This window comes from Onychostruthus taczanowskii, unplaced genomic scaffold (assembly GCF_017590055.1).
Source record: "Onychostruthus taczanowskii isolate IOZ18803 unplaced genomic scaffold, ASM1759005v1 scaffold98, whole genome shotgun sequence".
NCBI classification, from domain to species: Eukaryota; Metazoa; Chordata; class Aves; order Passeriformes; family Passeridae; genus Onychostruthus; species Onychostruthus taczanowskii.
In genome coordinates this window covers 2,096,513-2,120,060 of record NW_024507879.1, presented here as the reverse complement: position 1 = coordinate 2,120,060, position 23,548 = coordinate 2,096,513, and the positions used below count along the sequence as shown (strand labels likewise).

Below are 23,548 nucleotides of genomic sequence, written 5' to 3'. Positions count from 1 at the left end.
TTTGGGTTTTTCCCTTGTGCAGGGGGAAAGCAGCAGATTGCTCCTCGGGCAGGAGGGCTGGCACAGCCGGCAGAGCACCAAGCCCGGCTCCTTCCCGGGATCTCCCGGTGCATCCTGCCGGAGCCCGGCATGCTTCGTGCGTGTGGGATAGAGCTGGTGCATTGAGATGTTTGAATTTTAATTTTTTCGGTTTGTTTTTTTTTTGGGACTGGCAGCCGGGGATAAAGTATTCCCGTGGGATGCTGGCATTTGTGAAAATCCAGGTGGTTGTTTCGGCAGAGCGAGTTTTACCTTTGTCTCTCCTTCCCCCTGTCCTGGGGAAGGAGGGGAGGAGAAAATTGCTGTGCAGTTCCATTTTCCTTCACCACCCCACTCCCTCCCTCCCTCCCTCCATCCCCAGCACAAAGCTTTCTTGTTTCGGAAGGAGTCATGAAAAATACAATGTTTAAAGACCAAGTTGTAAAACACTATCTTTGTGGGAAACTGTAAAAATTGATGTTGTCCCTTCTTTTCTTTTATTTTTTTATCATTTATTTTTATATAATTTTTTTTTTGTGGTAAGTGGGAGTAACAGTGTTTGGAAGAGGCTGTGGCTGAGCCAGGGGAACGCCCCCAGCCCCTGTCCCTTTTCTCAGGAGCATCACCTGGATGCAGCACCAGAGCCATTCCTGCTGCCCAGCTGCAATCCTCTCCAGAGGGATGCCCAGGGCATGGCAGCTCCTCTGTGCAGGGAAAAAGGGCAATCCTGCAAGGAAAAAGGGCAGCCCTACAATCCTGCCCTGAGCAGCTGGGGGTGAAAGGACCTCTGAAAAAGGGTTCTGTTGATGAAGTTTCTTAGATGCTCAGTGCAGATGGTCTGGAGCACAGATTATTTTTGAATTTAAGAAGCTTTGGGATATGGGATTGGTTCGGTGAGGGGGGCTGGCCTGTGGCCTCTTGCTGGGTGTAAAATATCCCAGCTGCTCACAGCCAGCTAATTGAGCTGGAGCATGAACAGTTCCATGAGCAACCTAAAACTTCTGTGGTTTTCCCCACTACACTATCCTGCTTCCTCCAGTAAGGCTTCTAATAATGTTACAGGAGAAATAGGGGTTTTTTTGTTGTTGTTTTGTTTTTTGTGGCCCAGGACCTACAAAATTCCTGCCTTTGTGCTGATGATGTTATCTGACTCCATTTCAGGGTGTATATTCTGCATCTGAAACTGGGAATTCCAATGGTTAGGACCCAAATCTTGCAGATATCCTGGATCTTGCCAGGGGTTTGGTGAAGACCAGGGGCTGGGGTAGCATTTATCCATGGGCTGTGCTCAGCTTGACCTTTCAGTGTGGGCAGGAGATACTTGTTCATGGGTCTTGGTGAGGTTCAGTATGTGAAGGTGAAGATTAGATGGGATTTTGGGAAGGAATTGTTCCCTGGGAGGGTGGGCAGGCCCTGGCACAGGGTGCCCAGAGCAGCTGTGGCTCTGTGGATCCCTGGCAGTGCCCAAGGCCAGGCTGGATGGGATTGGAGCACCCTGGGACAGTGGAAGGTGTCCCTGCCCATTGCTGTGTGGTCATGAAGTCCCTTCTGCCCAGAGGGGCACTCCTGGCATGCAGTGACACCTCTGCAGCATCCATTGGAAGCCCTGTCCTGGGGCCAAGGACCTGCCTGGGGATGGGAACTGCTCAGGGTGTGGGAGCTGTGCCTTGGGAGCCCCTGGCAGAGCCTGGATTGCTTTGCCCTGATCTGTTTGGTAAAACCGCTGCTCTCCCGGGAGGAGAGGGGTCCTGCTCGGGAGGCATTGGGGGCAAATTCCTGGTGGAAATGAGCATGCTCCACCTTTGGAAAGGGCATGTTGGAGAGGGACTGGACAGCTTCAAGGGCCCTCAGCTACATCTGGGTCTCAGGAGGGCTCACATGAACAAGCCTGTCACTGGTGATGAACTGCTGTCATTAATCCCAATAACTTCATCCCTGCCTTTGTCTTCCCCTTCCATCCCTGCTCTCCGGGGCTGCTCCTTGGGATCGAGGGGGTTTCTCCTGAGATCCCCATTCTCCTTTCCCTGTGCTGCCTGTATTTTTTCCTGCTCCTACAATCCCCAGCGTGCCCACAGTGCTGCTCCCTCTATCACTGGAGCAGCCAGCGGACCTTGGAGAGGTCTGGAGCAGCAAAGTGCCTTGCTGGAAGTTAACTCAGCTTTGTGTGAAAGCAGCAAGGACTGCTTGATTTGGACAAGGCAAGAAATGGCCTGAGAGCCTTTGTAGCTCTGGTTCATCAGTGTGAAGGTTTTTTGTAGGTTTTCCTATGGGTGCTGTATTTTTTCACCCTTCTTCTGAAGCATCCCTTTCCCCCTCTGTTTTTAAGATCTAAAATTCCAGTTACCATAGGCCTGAACAAAATAGCCCTGCTGCTTTTTTTTTTAGTGTTGCAAACTCCCAGCCTGGAGCTTAGGGGGAGCTGGGATAAAATCCCAGGTGCACACACAGCACCCTGGGCTTGCAGCAGTGTCTGCTGAGCCTTTACCAGGGGACATGGACTTCAATAACTCACCCATCTCCTTTGGCAGGGCTTTAAAATGCAGCTTGGTGGCTGATTGGGAAGAGCTGGTGGTTCTGAGGCTGCTGCCTTGCTCTTGAGGCTGATGCTGGATCCCTTATCGCTGTTTTGGGGGGACAGCCTGGGGCAAAGCCTCCCTCCTGCTGCAAAAAGGGGCTCCCTGCCTTGAAAGATGCAGCTGGATGTGGCAAGGAGGGGGGTGCTGAGGCAGTCCCTTCCAGCACACGCTTTTTTCCCCCCTTTTAATCCCACTTCACACACATCTTGTCCTTTCCTTTCCCTTGAAATCCCCCTGAACCAGGCAGAGCCCAGACGTGGAGCTCCCAGGATGCGTGGGCAGGGGCTGGGTGGCAGCAGCACAGCCACACTCAGGGGTCCTGTGTGGGAGCCTGAGCATCTTGGACACTTCTCCTGCACCCTTGGATGGCAGTGCTTGGAAGCCCAGCCAGGCTGCTGCCTGCCCTGCCTGGGAGGGAGGCTGCCTCCTTCCAGGCAGGGCACAAGAAGAAAGTGTCTGGGAAGCCCAGCCAGGCTGCTGCCTGCCCTGCCTGGGAGGGAGGCTGAAGAAAGTGTCTGGCATCCCATCCCATCCCTGAGCAGCCTCGCAGTCAGGCCTCCAGCACCTTCCATTTGCCACTTTGTCCCTTCCTGTACATTTCCTAAGAGCCTGCAGAGAGGCTCCTGTCTTGTGAGACCAGACTGTGTGTGTCACTTCACTGCATTCAGCCTTCCACTTCCTCCTGGAGCAAGAATTCCCACCCTTCCTCGCCCTCCTCCTTTTTTTCCTCCCTCTCTTCCTCCTTTAAGCCAAGCTCTGTTGCTGTTGGCTGCTTTTCCACCTTTTCATCCCACGTTAGCATCATCTGCTTCTCAGCTTTGCTGTGTTGATTCCATGTTTTGGAGCAGCCCAGGAGCCTCCTGGCTTGGTCTCCATGCCCCATCCCAGCCTTCCTCCAGTCTCAGGAGCTGCTGCTCCAGCTGAAGAGAGGTTTTGTGATGGAAAATGGTTGCTATGATGCCTATGGTGAGTAGCAACCAGTGCTGGAGGCTCCCTTGAGCCAGTGCTGCCCCACTCAAAAAGAAAGAAATTGGGAATTCCTACTTCTGCCCTCACCTTGGAGGGGTGGGTGGCAGTGACTGATGCAGCAAGGAGTGGGGGCTCTCTTCCCAAAGCTCCCAGGGTGTTATTTTGGTACCCCGTGGATGCAGAAGTAGAGTTGGATGCATTATTTGGCTTTTCCTTGGAGATGCCTTGGAGTTGTGGTGAAAGACTTGCGTGTTCCTTACGCAGAGATGGGGATTACCTTGTGTCAGGGGCTTGGAAAACCCATGTCAGTCATTCCCAAACCCATGTCAGTCATTCCCAAACCCATGTTATTCCCAAACCCATGTCATTCATTCCCCAACCCATGTCATTCCACATGTCATTCCCAAGCCCATGTCATTCATTCCCAAACCCATGTCATTCCCAAACCCATGTCATTCATTCCCAAACCTATGTCATTTCCAAACCCATGTCATTCATTCCCAAACCCATGGCATTCCCAAACCCATGTCATTCCACATGGCATTCCCAAACCCATGTCATTCATTCCCTAACCCATGTCATTCCACATGTCATTCCCAAACCCATGTCATTCCCAAACCCATGTCATTCATTCCCCAACCCATGTCGTTCCCAACCCAAGCCCAGCCTTCCTGCAAGGACTGGGAAGTTTCAAGGTGACATTTCCTCCTGGGCCTGGGTTTTTGGTGCAGGGATGGCTTGGTGTCATTCTGCAGCTCATGTTCGTTTCCTGTGGGAAAGCAAATGTTTGGAAGCACCAACCAAAACACTTCCACTCCTCTCCTTGGTTTAAAATGGAAGTGAAGGGCTGGAAGCGAGGGGAACTTTTGGGTGTTAAGTAAGAAGCAGCTCCAGCTTTTTCCCTGGAAGAAGAAAGGTTTGAGTGCCCCAGCTGGGGAGTGCAGAGCTTTGTGGGGAGAAAACACCCCTGTCTCCAACCTCAGCTTTGGTTTTGGGGTGAAGGAAGAAGAGAGAGGATTTTCCATGCTCTTTTCTCCTGCAGACACCGTCTCAGGTGGGTCCTGGTAGGTGCCAGCAGCTGGGCCCCTTATTCCCTGTGGGCATCCATATTCCCCCTCCCCTGTGCAAACCAATATCCTGGCCTGTATTTATTTAACAGGGAAATTTTATTTCCTTTCGCTGCGGGGAATAGAGAGGAAAAAAAAATTAAAAAATAAAAAGAAGGGGGCAAATTTTTTCACTGGGAACAAATCTCATTTTCAAGAGTCCTGACAAAATGAGCCATAAAATTACAATATTTCAAAGTGCTTTGTAATTCTAGCGCGGATGGCTCTTCATCATGGAATCTGAAAGCTCAGAAAATATAAAACTCATTAGATTAAAATAAACCACCTACCGCACGGGAGAAAAGCTTATTTATCAATATCAATTTACTTCTGATTACCCTGTTCTGCAATTTGTTATTTTTGGGAATTATGATTTGGGTATGGCTCACGCCAATATGGGGGTGGGAATAAAAAAAAAAAATCAGGATTAACTTGTAATTTTTTCCTTTTGAATCCTACTTATTGTAAAGCCCTGGCCAAGAGGCAATAATGAGGAGAAAAGGTGCATTTCTAGCAGTTATTTTTTTAAGGAGCAGAGAGGAGGCTGGGGAAGCAGGAGAGGCTGTTTTTTTTGGTGTGAGGGGTGGTGTTGAGCCACGTGCTTGGCCAAAGGGGATCCCAAGGGTGGTTTTTGAGGTGTGTGTTTGGTGGTGGTCTATTGCATTTGTGGGGTTCCCACACAAAGGAAGGAATGATGAATCCATGTTCTCAGAAGGCTAATTTATTATTTTATGATACTACATTATATTAAAGAATACTAAACTAAACTATACTAAAGAGTACAGAAAGGATACTTACAGAAGGTAAAAAAAGATAACTCTTTCCAGAAAGCTTGACCCTGACTGGCCATTGACTCAGAACAATTCACACGAAACCAATGAAACAATCACCTGTTGGATAGACAATCTCCAACCTCATTCCAAAGCAGCAAAACACAGGAGAAGCAAATAAGATAAAATTGTTTTCCTTTTCTCTGAGGCGTCTCAGCTTCCCAGGAGAGAAATCCTGGGTAAAGGGACTTTTCCAGAAAATGTGACTGTGGCAGTGGTCCTTGCTGGGCCAGCTCCTGGCTGCTCTTCCAAGGTGGCCCCAGGGATGGAGGCAGCCTGGGAGAGAGGGATCCTCCAGTACCCGCTGGCACCTCAGCTACTTCCACCCCACCTCCACCTCAAATCCTCTGGGGGGGCACTGCTGTCCCTCTTTGGGACACTTCACTGCAGGAAAAAGGGTATTTTTGGGAAGGCACAGCCAGTTCCCTGCCATGGCAGCCGTTTGGGAGGCTTTGATTTGCGCTTCCGTTTCTTCCTCACAGCGTGGAGTGAGCAGAGAGGCTGGAGCTGGGAATTCTGAGGCTCAGGCATCTCGGTGCTGTTTGGGGAAGGGATGGCCGGGTTTGGGGTTAAGGCACAGGGGTTTTGGGGGTAGCTGAAGGTGCCAGCGTGGAGCAGCTCTGCCAGCTGAGCAGCGGGAGGGCAGCTCGGGCGGAGATGATGCCGTGCTCCGTGTGCGCACAGAGCAGCACCCCAGTAAAGTTTATTTTAAAATAAACCAGTCCAGGTGCAGAGCCTGGCAGTGCTGTTGAGGCACCCCGAGAGCTGGAGCAGTGAGGTGAGGTGCCAGGAGGCTCCTGGAGCATGGCCAGGATGCAGCAGGTGGGATTTGCCACGTTTAGGGATGCAGCAGCGCTTTGAGGCAGGGGAAAAGCTGTAGGGTTTGTGGGGGGCCAGGACGAGGGAAGAGATGAATTTGTCTCCATGTTCTCAGAGGGCTGATTTATTATATTATATTAAAGAATGCTATACTAAACTATACTGAACTCTAGAGAAAGGATCCATCAGAAGGCTTAACAAGAATGAATAATAAAAACTTGTGACTCCTCAGAGCCTCGACACAGCTGGACCATGATTGGCCATTAAATTAAAACAATTCACACCTTGGAAAACATTCTCCAAATCACATTCCAAAGTAGCAAAACAGGGAGAAGCTGAAGCTTCCCAGGAGAAAAAATCCTGGCGAAGGGATTTTTCAGAAAATATCACGGTGACAAAAAGCCACTTCCCGGGCTTGGGAAGGAGGAGGCATGTGGAGCAAGCAGGCTGAAAGACCTCTGCTTGAGCTGATTCCTGAACTTTGGAGCCCTGGATTTGTTTGCACTGTGGTGTTTCCTCAGCTTCCCATTTCTGGAGGCTCTGCCTGCAGCTCCTGGGGAGCAGCTGCCAGCGGATGGGGAAACCTCTGGTTTAACATCAGCGCTTTGGCAGCCAGGAGGAGATGGCACCTGAGCTCCCAGGGACATTATCATGCTGGGGACTGCAGCGAGTGCTTCCTCCAAAGAGCCTCTTTCATGCACAAGGTGCAATTTAATCTGCTCTTAGTCACAATTTTTTAAGTTCTCCCCAGAGACTTCTGGATCCTGTTCCTTAAATGCGCAGTATTCGAGTGAACCATCTCAAAGAACCAGTGAAGAGCTGCAATATTAATGAAGACAGAGAAAATCTAAATGGCATTTCAGGCAATTACTGACATAATGAAGTGACTGACTTGGAATATCCAATATTTAGATTTATCATGACACTCGAAAGGGGATGCTGTCAGCTGCCTTTATTCCTACATCACATAAATTGTTTCTCCACTGCCCTGGTGCTTTTTAAACACGGGCTGTGAAGCTGGGAAATAATGTTCACGCTCACTTGGGCTGATAGTGGTGCTGTTTGAGAAGAAAGTTAGTGTTTTCCTCTGGCATTTTGGCACTGCAGAAGGCAGAGGAGCTCATTTCCATCTCATCCTCTCTGGCTGCAGCACCAAGAGCTTGGGCTCTGCATTCTCTGCTGGGTGCAGGGGTCTGGAACAACAATGCTGAGATTCCTTCCTCCCCAAAACCTATTAAAGCAGGGGGAAAATTGAGATGGTTGGTGGTTTTTCTTAATCACAAGAGTCTATTCTGCTTTGTAAGGATTTAAAGGGCTTGTCAGGATGCCTGGCTCTGGGACAAGTAGCCATTTTTGTTTAGAAACTGGGCTTTTGGATGCCCTGCTGACACTGAGCAGGAGTCAGAAACTTGTTGTGGGGTGGAGGTTTAAACTCTTCTGTCCTGACTGTATTTTCTGGAGTGATGGGCACCTGAATGTTTTCTCAGGCTTGCACTGAAATACCTGAAGATGCACAAAACACACCACAGCACCTTTTTTCTTGTCTAGGCACAGACCTCTTCACACCAGAGAGGCTCTCTGTAGCAAAATAGCAGGAGAAATTAGAATTTCAGGCCCTTTCTGCGGTGACAGAGCTGTTACGAGCTGTCTTCTGTGACACATCCATCAGTAAAAATAAAATAGGTGTAGCTATTGCTCTGGAGCTCCTGCAGGAGGGAATCTCTGAGAGGGGGGCAGAGCTGGGCGGGGATAACTCTACCCACAGGATGCTGTGAAGGGAAGTTCAGCTGGCTGTCACCTCCTGTCCCTGGTGGGAATTCTTTCCACTGCCCCACAGCTGTTTTATTCTGTGTCCTTAGAGCCATGGGGAGCCGCGTGCTCTGTTGAAAATTTGGGATGAGGGCAGACTTGGCAGCCTCCCTGCCTCCTGTGCTCCTGCTCTGTGGCCACCCAGGTGGGGTGAGAGATTCCAGGGGCTCTGCTCCCAAATCCTGGTGCCTCTGCAGTGGTTCTGGGTCAAGCTGCTGCCAAACCATCTCAGATCTGGGTGCTGACAGCTCGCTGCTGTGTCACTCCTGGGTCACAGCAGCTCTGCCTCTGCTGCTGGGGCTGCTCCTCTCCTGGCCACTGAGGCCACCGTGGCTCGTTCCTTCACTGGAGAGCAGCTTGGGGAAGCAGAAAGGAAATAATGGAGCACCTCCAGCAGGTGAACCCTGGTTTCCATCACCAAGAGGATGTTTGAAGCACAGCACTGATGTCCTGAGGGCTCCCCTGTGGCACAGCCTGGGGCAGGGCTGCACCCCGAGCCTGATTTGGGGACACCAGGTCACGTCTGTCAGTGTTGGACTTGACGCTGCCTCTCTTGCTTGACAGGAACCATGAAGCATCCCGTGGCTGCTGCTGCCAACCTCCTGCCTCTCCTCCTGCTCCTGGAGCTGGTCTCTCCAGGTAGGTGTGTCTCTGCTCTCTCCCTGCCTGGGGCTGTGTTTGCAGGGTACAAAGGTGACAAATTGCTCCTTGTGGTCTCTCTGTGAATATGCAGAGCTGCACATATGCTGGGGGTGAGCAAATCTCTTGCCTCCATCAGATCTTCATCCCAGGAAATCGTGGGGACCTGTACATCATGCTCCCACTTTTCTTGCAGCCCTTACTGGCTGCACACGTGGCCCCTCTTGGGAGAGGGCAGGTGGGACTGGAAAGAGCCTTGGAGAAGGGAGGATGTGCTGGTGAGCCAGCAGGAGGAGATGCTCCTGGGGTATCTCCATGAAAAGTTGCTCTTGGAAACTTCCAGATGTGGATTTACCAAGGCAGAGCTGGTGCTGGACCTGGCACGAGGTCAATCCACATCAATAAAACCCAAAGAAAACTGGAGGGAGGGAGGGAGGGATCACAGGCAGGGATGTAAACCAGAAGCTTGTTAGCTGTGTACAGCAGAATATTGCTGGCAAGGCTCTCCCCCTGCTTTCAGCAGCAAAATGATGACCTGAACTGTGCTTAAATATGTGTTGGGGGGAGGAAATAATTCCTGTCCAAGCTGCAAAACCTCTTTTCTAATTCCAGATGGAGGGAAAGGCAGGGCTGTGGGCCAGAAGAGCCTCCACAAGAAGCTCTTTCCACTGATGCTCTGGGTCATTCCTGGCGCTGGGGCTTCTGGCAGGGAGCTGGTGGGACAATGGCCTTTTGGTGTAGAAAATGTGCCTTTTGGGACGGGCTTTGGCACATCACAGGGTGCACAGGAGCTGTAAATGCACAGCAAAGCCCCATGAAAATTGGGATTGTTACATGACTGGCCTAACCCCCCTGGGTGCTGGTGTGGGGAGAGGGTGCCTGTATCTTGCTGATAAACAATAGCCAGTGTGTGTCCATTTGATAGCACTGTGCTCTTTGGAATAGAGGCTTTTTTCCCCCTTTTTTCCCCTCCTGAAGCCTGGAGATGGCTTGCCCAGATTGGCAGCCTGATTAAGCAGTCAGTGGATGACATTAGCCGAGAGTGACAGGCGCAGTCAATCTCCCTCTGGTGTCGTGTTGGATCAAGGAGAGCCTCACTGGAGCTGCAGCTCCTCTGGAAAGGGAGCAAATCAGGGAAAAAGACAATCCAGCAAGTCCTTTACCTCCCTGAGAGGTCACTTGCAACTCTGTCCCATTGGAAGTGGGCTCTGCCTGCCCAGCTGGGGACTTGCTCCCTCCTTGCAGTGACAAACTGCAAAGCCCTGGACAGGCAGCACGTGGAGCCAGGGATTTGGAGGCTCTGCAGCTCAGCAGAATTCCAGCTCTTCTCTCCTAAACTCTGCCCAGGGCTTGGGCTGCCATCTCTGTGATAAGCAAGTGCTGGCACAGCTGCTGGGCCTGGGATGGGGATAAGGGATGGATGCCCTGCCACGCATCCTGGGCACTGCAGGTGACGGAGCAGCTCTTCCCAGAAGGTTTGCAGAGCTCCTGGTGGAGCCATGAGCTGGGATGTGATGGGCAGGTGGAGCCTGAGTGGGCTTGGAGTGTTTAGAAGAGGATGGTTCAGCTCTGGAGTGGCAGTGGAGCCTCCCTGCTCCTGCCTGGCCACTGCAGGAGATCAGCAGAGATCTCCACCAGCCAAGGTCTTCCTGGAGCCTTCTCTTCTCCAGCTTTCCCAGCCCAGAGGAGCCCCAGCTCTCTCAGATCTTCGTGGGGTCTTTCTGGGGTCTCTGCAGCAGGTCCATGTCCTTCCTGTGCTGGGGGGACCCCGTCTTGTGCTGAGGGATGGCACATCCCAGGGTGGAACTGGGTGGCTGTGGCAATCTCTGAGGAAGAAACTCCAGCTTTATCCTGGGATTTGCTGCAGCCTGAAGAGGTGTCCTGCCTCCAGACCCTCCTTCAGCAGCTCCCAGCTCCCAGGTGCAGGTCTCCCTCCTCCAGAGCACACAGATCCCGTGTGCTGGCTGGTTTGGAGCCTCCCAGCACCTGCTGCAGCTGGATTTGGAAAGTGCAACTTATTTTTAGCGTGCTGGTGATATTAAGAAATGTATTTTGAGACAGAAAGGTTTTACAGAGGCGAATTCTGTGTGCCAAGGGCTGCTTTGGGGGTGGTTTAGCCCCATTTGCCCCCCCTGGAGCCTGCTGGCCCCAGTGGCAGGCAGTGACAAGTGTGCTGCCAAGCCTCTGGAGATGCCCTTAGCTCTCCAATAACCCATTTTTGTCAGGTACCTTTTTATTTTCTTTCCAGGTGCTTAACTCCAGAGGTTGGGTTTTAAATGTGCCTTTGCAACAGCGCTGCCTCCAGTGCTTTCCCATTTCTCAGCGTGTTTAACCAACCTGGTGCCTCAGGAAAGAGGGCAGTGCTGAGAAATCCATGTCTTCTTACAGAGGGAGCCCTGGGGGAGCTTGGGCTGCTCCCCCATCCCGTGCCCCTGTCCCCAGGACCTGGTTTGGTGGCATGCACCCCTGGGACCTGCGTTTGAAAGGTCTCAGGAGCATCTCCTTCCTTTGGGAGCTCGGCAGGCAAAGAGGCTGCTGAGGCTTGGTCTGTTCTGGTTTCCTGAGGTGCGACGCTGAACACGCTCCACCAAACCTTCCTGGGAAATAATTGTGCGCTCTCTCCCCGCAGCAGATCCTTCCTGGTTGACTCTTTCCCTGGCTCAGGCTGCCTTTGTCACTCTCCTACGTGCTCTGCACTTGGCTCTGTCCCCTAATGAGGCTGAGGGCCAGGGGCAGGCGCGGAGCTCCCAGCGCCGGGAAGCGGGAGTGGAGAGGAGTGAGCCTGGTGATTAGAGGTGAAAGGAGGCAATTAGAGGGAAAGGCAGCCCGGTGATGGTAGAGGGAAGGAGAACAGGGCTTTGCTGGGGTGGCTGACAAGGCAAAAGGCTCTCAGCTGTGGGAACAAAGCAAAGGTATTAATCGTGGGCTAAACCAGTAATTGATGCTCCCGGTCCCTGTGCTGTCGGCTTTCCCCCTCCCCTCTGCCTTTTGGAAAATACCAGATCCAGAAAGGCTGGTGGAGGGAAGTGGCAGCTTTTACGGTGCCCTGTGAGCATTCCCAAGCCCTTCCCAGCCTTGGGAAACAATTCCTTGTTTTTGTCCTCTTCCCAGGTCAGGGCAATCGCCTGCCATACTTCATCAACTACTTCTTTGACACCTACCTGCTGATCAACGAGGACACACCTGTGGGTAAGTGGGATGGGCACTGGCTGCCCTCACGCCGTGGAAAAGTATGGAAGAGGAATGTTTTTCTTTTGACTGACAGATGGAGCTTTTCTTTCTTTATTTAGCTGGGGATCGGTTTTTCGTAAATGCAGAAATCGACCGGTCGTTCTCAGCGCCTTCCCGGGCTCTCAGTCCATTAAACTTGTGGTCTTCAATCAGGGCTCCTGACTGGCCTTTAATGGGGGAGGAATCGATTGGGAGGCTGGGATGGAGCCTGTGGAGGTCCCTTCTGGCACCTCCAGCCCGAGCAGCACCTTCCTGAAGGAAGGGCTCGTAGTGCACCCACATGCCCATCACAGCTGCTGAGGGCCTGGAGAGATCTCCAGTGGCTGCTCAGCTGAGCCTTCTGTCCCTTCTAGGGTCCCCTGCTGGTCCCCAATGCCTGTTGGTGGCCCCTGTGGGATTTGGGGTGGTGTCTGAGCAAGCAGGCAGGATGTGGAGTCTTGGTTTGGGTGGATGGTGAGCGTGGTGGCTGAGCTCTGCACGGAGCTCACCCTCAGAGAAGCCCTGGGAAGGGAGCAAGAGCCAGAGCTGGCTGGGAACAGCTTAATGGAAATGCTTCCTCACGGAGCACCTTGCCCTCCAAGTACTCGAGCCTGAAATACCTCATGGGAATTGGACTGAACTCCTATTTTGTCGGAAAATAGGGAGATTTCCTGCAGCCTGCTTTCCAGTGAGACATTATGCCAGTCAAGTCATTATTGGAATTACTTTGGAAGTTGAATTTAATTTTTTTTTAAACTTTGCATTGCACCGTGTGTGTATGTATATAATTGACTCTTAAGAATATTGGCACCTTGAGATTTTGTTTCCAGATGCACCGGAGGGAAATGTCAGCTTGGGAAGTGTTGACACACACAGTTGTTTCTGTGTTTCCTGCTGTTGGTAGGTGTTTTCTGAGTTAAGGTTTATTAACTTTAAAAAAAAAAAGGTAGCATCTGGAAACACCTTCCCGAGGTCCTGAGTGTGAGGAGCAGAACTGTGTGTGGTGCCTGTTTCCTGGAGAAAAAAAAACAACTTGTATTTTTTTGAGGTCTGTGTGAGCGCCCATGCCTCCCTACAGCATCCCCTCTCTCCAAAGCCAGCAGCTCCCTGCCTGCTGCCTGCCGTGCCAAAAGGAATCTTAAGCAACAATTAAGAGATCATTCCCCCTCTAATCACTTACAAGAGTAAATTAGTCTTGTCAGGAGCTATTAAGACAGAGAGCTCGGAATTCATTAGGCGAGATTGGGCCAAGGGAGCTGCTGGCGCTGCCGCCGGTCCAGGCTGATTAATTTCTCCCAAAACATCATCAATGCCCATCTGTTTCATTTAGGTCTGGGGAGAGCAATTTTCAGGTGGACTGACCCTGTAGTCAGTTATTTCACCCAGAAGTAATGGGAACACACACACACACACGTGCAGAGGGAGCTGGAGGTGGGAGCTCTGGGAAGGTGCTGGGGAGGGAATTGTAGGAGAAGGAGGGAGATGCCTGGAGGAGGAGGGATGGGGATTAGTTGGGTTGTGGTGGCATGGACAAGATATGGAGAGCCCTTGCCAGCTGCCAGCAGCTCTGTCACCCTGCGTTTTACTTGGAAAATGGGAGTACTGACTGGATAAAACCTCCCGGGAGAAGAGTGTGCAGGAGAGAATGACTGTCCATCTCCATCCTGCTGCTCTTTGCCTCAAGCAAAATCATCCCAAGGGCCATTTTGCTTAATCCCAGACCTTTTGGAGGGGCAAGGGGTGCTGTAGATGCCAGGTGAGTGACATGGGCTGGGAAGATGACACTGCTGCCACGGGGGTTATTGCAGCCCTGGATTTGCCAGCAGCTGCGTGTGAACATGATTCATGTCTGAACATGATTCCTTCCCCCAGGATTTTTCTCCTGGGAAGATGAAAGGCAGCGAGAGGCCTCAGAGAAAAGGAAAACAGTTCTTACCTCATTTGCTTCTCATGTGTTGTGCTCATGTGGAATGTGTTTGGAGATTGTTTACCCACAGGTGATTGTTTCACTGCATTCTGCTGTGAGTTGTTTTGGTTTATTGGCCAATCAGGGCCAAGCTGTGTCAGGACTCTGGAAAGAGTCATGAGTTTTCATTATTATCTTTTGAGCATTCATTAAGTATCCTTTCTGTATGCTTTAGTATAGTATAATATTCTTTAATATAATATAGTATCTTAAAATAATAAATTAGCCTTCTGAGAACATGGAATCAGATTCACCATTCCTGCCTTTGTTGGTATTCCCTGCATTTACAATAGCTGGGAATGGGCAGGCAGCACTCCAGGCTCCTCCTGGTCAGGGTCCCTGCTGCTGCCAAAGGAGTCTTCTTAGCATAATGTAATGACTGGAGTCTAATTGCCCAGCAAATGGATTTGCTGTGAGCAGGACAGGAGTGGGGAAATGAAGATGATCCATCATGTCAGCCCTGTAAGTAGCCTTATAACCACCCAGCTTGGATTCACCCAGGTTTCTCTGAAAGCTTTCATGCCTCAACGCCTTGCAAAATGCGTGACAAAAGAGGCCGTTCAGACGAGTGTAATTCCACTTCCCTCCATCCTGGCGAGAACATTTCGGGCGTAGCTGGAATAATGTTGTCTTAAAAGAGTGGGAAACGCTTCACCCACTGCACTTGAGGTGATAACATGCACTTGGCCTTGCCCTCAGGCCGTGTCGTGTCAGGGCCATGCTCACCCAGGTGGTTTCCCACAGGAGTCCTGCCTAGGCTCCTGTTTGATTCCATTACTTACTCCTGGATGGGAATGTCTGCAGCCGAGGCTCTCAGCTCTCCATCCCAGCAGCTCATTGGGATGCCTGCTGGGACTGGTGAGCCCTGTGTCCCCCAAATTTGGCTGCCTCTGAAGGTCGTGAATTCCTTCCTCACATGGGCCACCACTCACTGTTGGCTCTCTTCTCTCTTCTCTCTTCTCCTCTCCTCTCCTCTCCTCTTTATTTTCTTTTTAGTTTTTGTGAGGATTGGAATTGCAAGTGTTTGAGATGGTATTTTGTGCTTAGATTTAGATGTTTATTGTTTTTTGTTCATATCACAGTCTTACAAGCTGGGAACTTCACAGTGTTTTACTGACAAGCTACAAAACGGTTCCTTATCTATCTTTACAAGGCTTTTTAAAGAAAAACTATTTAATTAAGAAATGACAAATTATTTTTGTTTTTAACCTAACAACTAATCTCTTGTGTCTTGCAATGTGGATTTCTCTACTTATGAAATACTACCCAAAAAATTACTCCACAGACTCATGAACAAGGTGGTGAAGAAGAAGGACTAGCTACCACCTTAAAATGTCTATCTTAGCTTTATATATATTACTATATCCTAAAACTTTAAACTAGTAAATTTTCTACTGCACTTCTATTCAAACTACACACCTATAATTTCAGTTCTGTCAATTTTGGAAGCTTTCTCTACCGCCTCAGGTCAAATGCAGTGCTCTCTTGGGGATCTGTGCCCTTCAGCACAGAAAGTCTGAAATTCTCAGCATCCAGGGTTCCAAGAGCTGCCTCAGCACCACAAGTTACCCTGGGAGCACAGAGAAGCCCCAAGTCAGCAAGTCCCAGGTCAGGAGCAGCGAGGAGGGACAGCCTCAGCAGTGCCATGTCCAGTGACCTGAGCTGTGCTTGCTGCTCAGAGCCCCCTTTTCCTTCCCTCTGGCTCTCCCAGGAGCCTGGGCTGTGCTCTCCATCCTGGGGTGCACCGTGCTCAGAGAGCAAGGCAGATGGATGGATGGATGGATGGATGGATGGATGGATGGATGGATGGATGGATGGATGGATGGATGGATGGATGGATGGCTGACAGGGAGTCTGTGCCCTTCAGCACAGAAAGTCTGAAATTCTCAGCATCCAGGGTTCCAAGAGCTGCCTCAGCACCACAAGTTACCCTGGGAGCACAGAGAAGCCCCAAGTCAGCAAGTCCCAGGTCAGGAGCAGCGAGGAGGGACAGCCTCAGCAGTGCCATGTCCAGTGACCTGAGCTGTGCTTGCTGCTCAGAGCCCCCTTTTCCTTCCCTCTGGCTCTCCCAGGAGCCTGGGCTGTGCTCTCCATCCTGGGGTGCACCGTGCTCAGAGAGCAAGGCAGATGGATGGATGGATGGATGGCTGACAGGGAATTTCATGGTTGCTCTGCCCTCCTTTTGCTCTGTGCAGCTTTTGCTGAGCTGGCAAATGCTGTGGCCAGGGATACTTCTGCACTAAATTTGAAGAGGCAGAGCTGAACCTTGCTCTTTGTGAGATCTACTTCAGAATGGGCTGGAGCAGGCGCTGCCCCTGGAGTTGTGGCTCTCCCTGCAGCCCAAGAGGAGCCAGGGATGCTGGAGTGCCACTGAGGAGTGGCTGCACTTTGCTGGCCAGTGGCCACTGAAGGGTTTAGGTTGGTGTGTGACACCTCCTGCCTGCTGGGACACAATTATTTCACAAGAAAACCAAAGAGGAGCGTGGTATTTCACAGGCAGGGTGCTCCGTGGTGACTCCTCACGTGGATCTGAGGCAGCACATCCCTCTGATATTTGTGGACGATTTGATTTAATTCTCTGTCCTAGGCAAGGACTGGCCCAGAAGGCTTTTCTTCTCCAGGCAGGGAAGGCTTCCATCCTTCACACACTGTCCTTTCCAAGGCAAACATCCCTTCCAACACTGCCTTTTGCACAGGGAGATGCTCTGGCACCCAGGACAGGTCCCTGGGGGTGCTGGGCCACTCAAGCTGCTGCTGAAGATATGGTTATCAGTGTGGGACTGAGCAGGGGCTGTTTGATCCCACAGCTGTGCCCAGGCTCCTCCAGATGCATCACTGGAAGGAAAAAAAGACAAAAAAAAAGATGCTGGCTCTCTGACCCCTGCCTGCTTCTGGGCTGATTAAATCATTTCAGAGCTCAGAGATCCATAATGAAAAACACTAATTATTTGTTTTTAATTTTTTAAAGTTTAATAGTAATAAAATGGTTATAAAAATAGTAATACAATTAGAGTAATAAAAATTTGGACAATTAGAATTTAGGACTATAAGAGATAATAAGAACAAAGAGTTACGGACGGTCCAGGTAACTTTTTCTGGGCAAAATAAGCCTGTTAGCAGAGGATTAACCCTTAAAAGCAATAGCCTATTACATAGTCATATACTTCACATATGATGTATAAATTTTATTCAAACAAAGGATTTTGTTTGTTCAGCGTCAACTTTTTTTTTTTTAATCTTAATGACATCATCAGGGCTGAGCGAGGTGGGAAGACTTTGATAAAAGAGCAATAAATTCTTTTTTTCTGAAAGATTTAGGTTTTGCGGCTGCTGTTTTGGTGCGAGTCCTTTCTTTAAAAAAAGTATCTTAGTATAGTTTCTATTTTAACATTATATAATAGTAGAGTTTCTATTTTAACATTATGTTATAATCTAAAACTATATTTAACGCTACTTAAGAGAATCAACACAGCATAACTTTCTAACATAACGCATGCAATATTCATTTTAATACTTGCGAAAAGCCAACCATAAAATATGCATTTTTCACATCCATGCGCGAGGAGAGGGGCCAGCTTTGGGTGGAGGACTGTGATCATCTGAGCACGGCAGGGCCACCAGACCCTTTTCCCTTTGGTGTCCCCCTCGCTTGCAGGGGGGTGCTCATGTTCCTGGAAAGGGGATGTACCTGCCCTTGTGTCCCTCTTGCTCAAAATTAGGTGTTGAAGCTAAAGATAAAATAATAAATTAAAAAAAAAAAAAAACAAAAAAAACCAAACAACAAAAAAACCCCAAAAAACAACAACAACAAAAAAACAAACAAAAAAAAAACCCAAAGAAAAAAAAAAACAAAAAAAACCCCAAACAAACAAAAAAAACCCACCAAAAAACAAACAAACAAACAAAAAAAAAAAAAAAACCCCAAAAACCCCCCAAAAAAACCAAACAAAAAAAAAAAAACCCAAAAATCCAAAAAGTCGTAGTGGCAAGAGCAGAAAGCACCCGAGTGGCACACTGTTAATGAGGTGCTAATTGGTTGACAAGGAGGTGGGGCTCAGGATGATTTAATATTTGGGATGAACGCCTCTGGGGAGTCAGGCTGTAGGAGGAACAGCGGGAGCTTGGGGCAGTGCAGGAGTTCCAGCCAGGAGGGAGAACCATCCCTGTACTGTGTGTGTTTGCTGCCACAGCTCCAGAAGTGCTCCACAGGAAAGCCCCTGCCCGGCCAGGAGGACGAGGGGGTGTGCAGATGGGAGGAAGGTGGGAGCTGAAAGCCAGGAGACCCTTCACCATGCCAAGGAGAGCAGTGCCATGTGTTTAGATCTGTTTGTTCAGGGTTTTCCTTCTACTCTGCAAAGCTGGGCTTCAGCTAGACCAGCACTTAGGCCTAGCTGGAGGTGGGCTTGCAAGATGAGGTGGATTTTTAGGAGTCAGGATGGTGATGCCCTGGATCCCTGGAAGTGCCCAAGGCCAGGCTGGACAGGGCTTGGAGCAGCCTGGGCTGGTGGAAGGTGTCTCTGGCTGTGGAAGGGGGCTGGAAGGAGATGGTTCCAAGGGTCCCCTCCCACCCAAACCACTCTGTGAGAGGACAAGGAGGCTGCCTCTGCTGTGGGAGTGGCTCTGCTGAACTTCAGGCTTAGCAGAGCTGCTGCGTGTAAATAATCCCCAGCTGGGAGGGCAAACAGGGGTGAAACAAGGGCCAAGTGCACGGTGACACTTGGCCTGTGCCTGGTTACAGAATTTGGGGACCAGGGGTGTTGGCACTGACACAGGAGCTTGTGTTTCAGAGTGGTAAAAAACCCCACAGAGCTGCTTTTGTTGTTTGTCTGACAGAAATAAGGCGAGCTGGCAAGCTCTGGAGCACCCTAAACCGCTTGGTTTGCTTGCTGGGTGGGCTGCCCAGAGAGCAAACACCTGTGTGCAGCAGGCAGGATTGATTTGGCCTTTTAGGAAGGGTAATTCCAGAGGAATTCCAGGCTCTGGCTGTGGGGGAGACTGCCTGGTTTTGAACCTCACGAGCTTCCTTGTGGCCACTGCTGAGATTCTCCCTTGCTGTGGCCACCTCGCCTTCCTCTTCAGTGTTTATCTATCACCCAATGGCTGTTTACTGCCTAAAACCAAATTTTCATGCTCTTGAGTGCCCTTCAGAGGAGCAGCCTCGTTTCTAAGTGTGCTGAGCACCCTAATGAACAGCAATATTTGAGGAGAGCTCGAGAAGGGGATTGCAGCTCCCCCAACTCAAGCCCTTTTTCTGTCATTTGAAGGCCCATTGATGAAATTACTTGTTGAGCTGCAGAAAGTACAGCATCTTTAATGAAAACTTAAGGCTAGAAAATTAGTTATTCTCAACATCAGGAAACTTAAGGTTTAAAAAAGAAAAAGCCCCACTCCCACCCAAACCCTTAACCCTGCATCATTAAATTAATCACTTCATCAATCACTTAAACTTTCATATCTGCTTTGCTAATAGGCAGTAACATTAATGCTCATGTTTAAGAAGGGGAAGAGGGAGAAGGAAGAAAGTATATTTGCAATATGGACTCATTAACATGCCAGGGTAACCTTGCTCCTCATCAAACCACCCAGAGGTTTGATCTTGCCACCTTTTGAGCCCTGGCACGGGGGCCAAGCCCTTTCCAGGGAGAGGGAGAAAGATGTGGGAGCTGGGTAATGAGGGCTGGGGTGATTTTTAATGTCTGGGATGGCTTTAGCAGCATTAATTATCTGTACAGGGCTGGCTTCTCACTGGCTGTGCCCTGGTCCTCGTTACTCTGGAATGCCTGGGCTTGGATGTCAGCACTGCTCCAGCTCAGGAAAATTGGGCCTTCCAGGCTGATTTGAGACATTAACATGGGTGGCAAAACTGATAAAGAAAAAAAAATAAAAACTACAGGAGGGGGGAAAAGCACATTTGTATGGATATGTGTGTATATATTCAAGTTAGGAGACATATATATGTATACACATTTAAAATTTGGGATTAATGAGTGTGTTTGTACCTTTGTGGAGGTATTCATGTTCTAGGGGAATATTATTAGCCGAGGGTCATTCCCTGTGCTGGAGGGAAACACTTGCATTTGCACACACTCATAATTTTATTTTTAGTGGGGAAGGTGAGCTGTGATTTCAGTATCAGGAAAAAAAAAACCCTAGTTGCATATAGTGATGAACATGCTGTGTTTTGCCAGATCAGAAACTTGATGTATTTGGGTGGTGTGAGCTTAAAAAAGAAGGGAAAAAACCCTAAACCTCACTCCTTTACCCTCTGCTTCTAATGTTGGCACATCTGAGATCTCTGCAGGCTGGGTCTGCCCCATCCCTGACAGTGTCCAAGGCCAGGTTGGACAAGGCTTGGAGCAACCTGGGATGGTGGAAGGTGTCCCTGCCCACGTCACGGGGTGGAAGAAGACAGACTTGAAGCTCCTTTTCAACCCAAACCATTCCATGACAATGATTCTTATTATAGATTTTTCAGGCTAGTGAAGAAAACTTTCAGTTAAAACTTTCTATAATTGGGCACTGTGGAAGACCTTTTCTTTAAGAAAAAAAAAATCAAACTATCTGCCACCAACACCAGTTGATGGTTGTTGCTTGCTGATGTAAAGCAATCAAAAAAAAATGCCAAGGGGAAAAAAATCAACAAAAACAAGGAGTTAAGGAAGGTCCAGCTTCTCCTCACGTGCCTCAAAGTCAAAGTCATCAGAGCAATTAAAATGTGGAGAATTTACTGAGTGTCCATTATGGGAAACAGAATGGAAACAGGCAGGCAGAAGAGAGCTCTTCTGGAAATGGATCCACAACTGAGGAATTGTGGAGTGCAGCTGTTGGGAACCTGCTGCTGTCCCGCTGAGCATCCCCTGTGTGGAGCTGGGATGTTGGTCCATGGTTGTCTTAGTTTGGAAAGCCAGGTGTCTGCTAAGGAAGGCAGGGTCCTTCCCTGAAATGGAAAATGTAACCCCCACCCTCAAATTATTATACATTTGAAATTAAGGGGCTCTCAGGCAAAAATATGGGAACAACAGTTATTTATTAGGGAAGGAAATAAAAAAGAAAATAAACAATGTAGTAAATCAAAACACAGACAGAAGTCAGAACACAACCTGTTGGTCAGGGTGTTGGTACAGTCCCGTTGGAATTGTGGCTGCAGTCCTCCTGGAGTGTCAGGTGTGGTTCTGCTGGAGCAGGGATCCTGTAGAAGGGTGTAGCCTTCCTCTGAAGTTCCAGTGGAAGAGGCAGCTGTTCCTTTGGGAATGCAGTGGAGAAGACGTGCTGGCATTCCAGAAACTCCAGATTATATCCAGGCAGGAATGCTTGGCTCCTCCCTCTGGGCTCACATTTCCCAGTGGATGCTGTAGTTCTTACAGCCATGCAGTGACATTCCATAGCCTGTTATCAGCAGAAGTCCTCCTGGAGAGAGGATTGGGTGTGGAAGAGATCAGGAAAACTGCCCAGTTAACAGGAGTTCATACAGATGGCAAATAGAATACAATTTCCTTGGCAACCCAGGACAATGGCACACCGTGCGGACTGCATGGGTGGCAGGGCCACCTCTTGGGCAGCCTGTTTCACCTCGTTTTCCATGGTTTTGGGGAGTGTGGGTCTCCTCAGTGTAGCTGCAGGGCTCCATCCCCTCCCTGTTCCCCGACTTTTAAACTGATTTTTCTCAGGTGTGTGCTAAGACAGTTCCTGCCTCTGAATGGCTTAATGTGCTTGATTGGCAGGGGAGTTAATACATGGGTTCCTCCTGTCAGGCTGCTGGGGTATGTGAAAAACGCCAGTCACTTGTTTTTAAAATTTTAATAGTAATAAAATGGGTATAAAAATAGTAATGTAATAAGAGTAATAAAAATTTGGGCAATTAGGATTTAGGACACTATGAGACGATAAAAACAAAGAGTTACGGACAGTCCGGTCCGGGTACCTCTTTCTGGGCAAAATAAGCCCGAAAAAGGACACATGTTAAGAGAGGATTAACCCTTAAAAGTAATAGCCTGTTGCTTTTCATACACCTCATACACAATGCATAAATTCTATTCAAACAAAGGATTCTGTTTGATCAGTGTCAACTTCTTCCTCTGCATCCTGACAGCATCTTCAGGGCTGGGCAAGGTGGGAAGAAGTTAGTTTCTTCTGATAAGAGAGCAATAAATTCTCTTTCTCTGTGGCTGCTATCTTGGTGCGAGTTCTCTCTTTAAAAAAAGTATCTTACACAGCATAGTTTCTATTTTAACATTATGTTATAATCTAAAACTATATTTAACACACTACTTAAGAAAATTAATACAGCATAACTTTCTAACGTAACCCATGTAACATTCATTTTAATATTTGCAAAAAGCCAATCATAAAATACACATTTTTCACAGGTGCATTGATGGCTTTTGAATTAACTGTACCCACTTGGGGAGGGGGGGAAAGGAAGCCTTGTTGGACAAAGATGTGGAAACATCTGCTCCATTTGCAGCGCTGGTCAGAGCAGTGAAAAAGCTCAGTGCGCTCCCTCTCTTAAAGATTTATTAATATTGCTGGGTACACGAGGGGAAGAGATTTCAAACACTTGACATTTAATGGTTAGTAACTCAATTTTATTCCATTCATCTGCATGGCTTTGTCAGGTGCCTGCTCTGGTATTGTATCACAGAGGTTGTCTTGCTGCCTGTGAGCAATTAGGAGGGTGATTTGGTACCTGGATCTGGAGAAACCTTTTTATTTTTCCTTTCTAATTGATTATTAGCTTTGAGGTGAGAGCTGGTGTCGTGGAACGTAATATCCTTTCATAAACAGTGATGTGGTGGCTTTACTCGCTCTGCTGTTTTGGTTTCAAGCAGTTAATTTGAAAAGTAGAGGGGTGGGGGGGAAAGATTTTAAAATACAGAAAGTCCAAGGGAGATGAACAATTTGGGGTATGGAGAGAAGCGAGGAGCATCATCCCAGGCAGAGATTAATGGTTGTTACTAATGATTTTGGGAAATAGAGGGGAAGGAATAAGATGTGGCAGAAGACTGTAAAATAAGTAAGAGCACTGCAGAAAACCCTGACTCTGGAAATGTACCTTTTCCCACATGACAGCAGCCTCAAATTAAACACATCCTGCTGGATAAAGCAGCATTTCCCTGCCAAGGAGCACTGCTGTCTGGTGAGGCAAGAAGTGAGGGGACCACACAGAAAGCAGCATCCTGCCTCCACATCTCTCCCAGCAGCTTTCCTAGGGGTATGAAGGGTGGGGAAAAAAAAAAAAAAAAGCCAGGATTTGCAAGTTGTTCTTTGTCTTGGAAAAATTGTCTGTGCTCCCATCAGGTGCAGAGTGAGAGCTTGCAGAGAGCATCAGCCAGAAGTTGTTGTTTTGGTGGGCTGGGGTAAACAGTGAGAAATTGAGGCTCTGTATGGGGGAAAAAAAGATTTCCAAGCTGGTTTCGTCACACTGCAACAGGGTGATCTGGTGGAGCCATGAAAATTGGCAGCATCCTGGAAGTTCACAGAACAGTGGCAGGAGAATGAGTTTCACTGGGGCTGGGATGCTCCACAGGCAGTTTCTGGCAGATAGATATAGATGGGAAAGGTGTCTCCTAGGAGAGAGGGAGACCTCCATGGATTTTAAACCAGGAG

General features: G+C 49.0%; 1 protein-coding gene across 1 annotated transcript in view; it reads left to right on the top strand.

The window, feature by feature from the left end:
- Positions 1–8,696: 8,696 nt before the first annotated feature.
- CDH23 (cadherin related 23) overlaps positions 8,697–23,548 on the top strand; it is a 177,989-nt gene continuing 163,137 nt past the window's right edge. Inside the window, exons 1-2 of the mRNA XM_041427243.1 lie at positions 8,697–8,766; positions 11,878–11,955. Of these exons, the coding sequence (XP_041283177.1) occupies positions 8,697–8,766; positions 11,878–11,955 (148 nt within the window). The remainder of the gene's footprint in view (positions 8,767–11,877; positions 11,956–23,548) is intronic.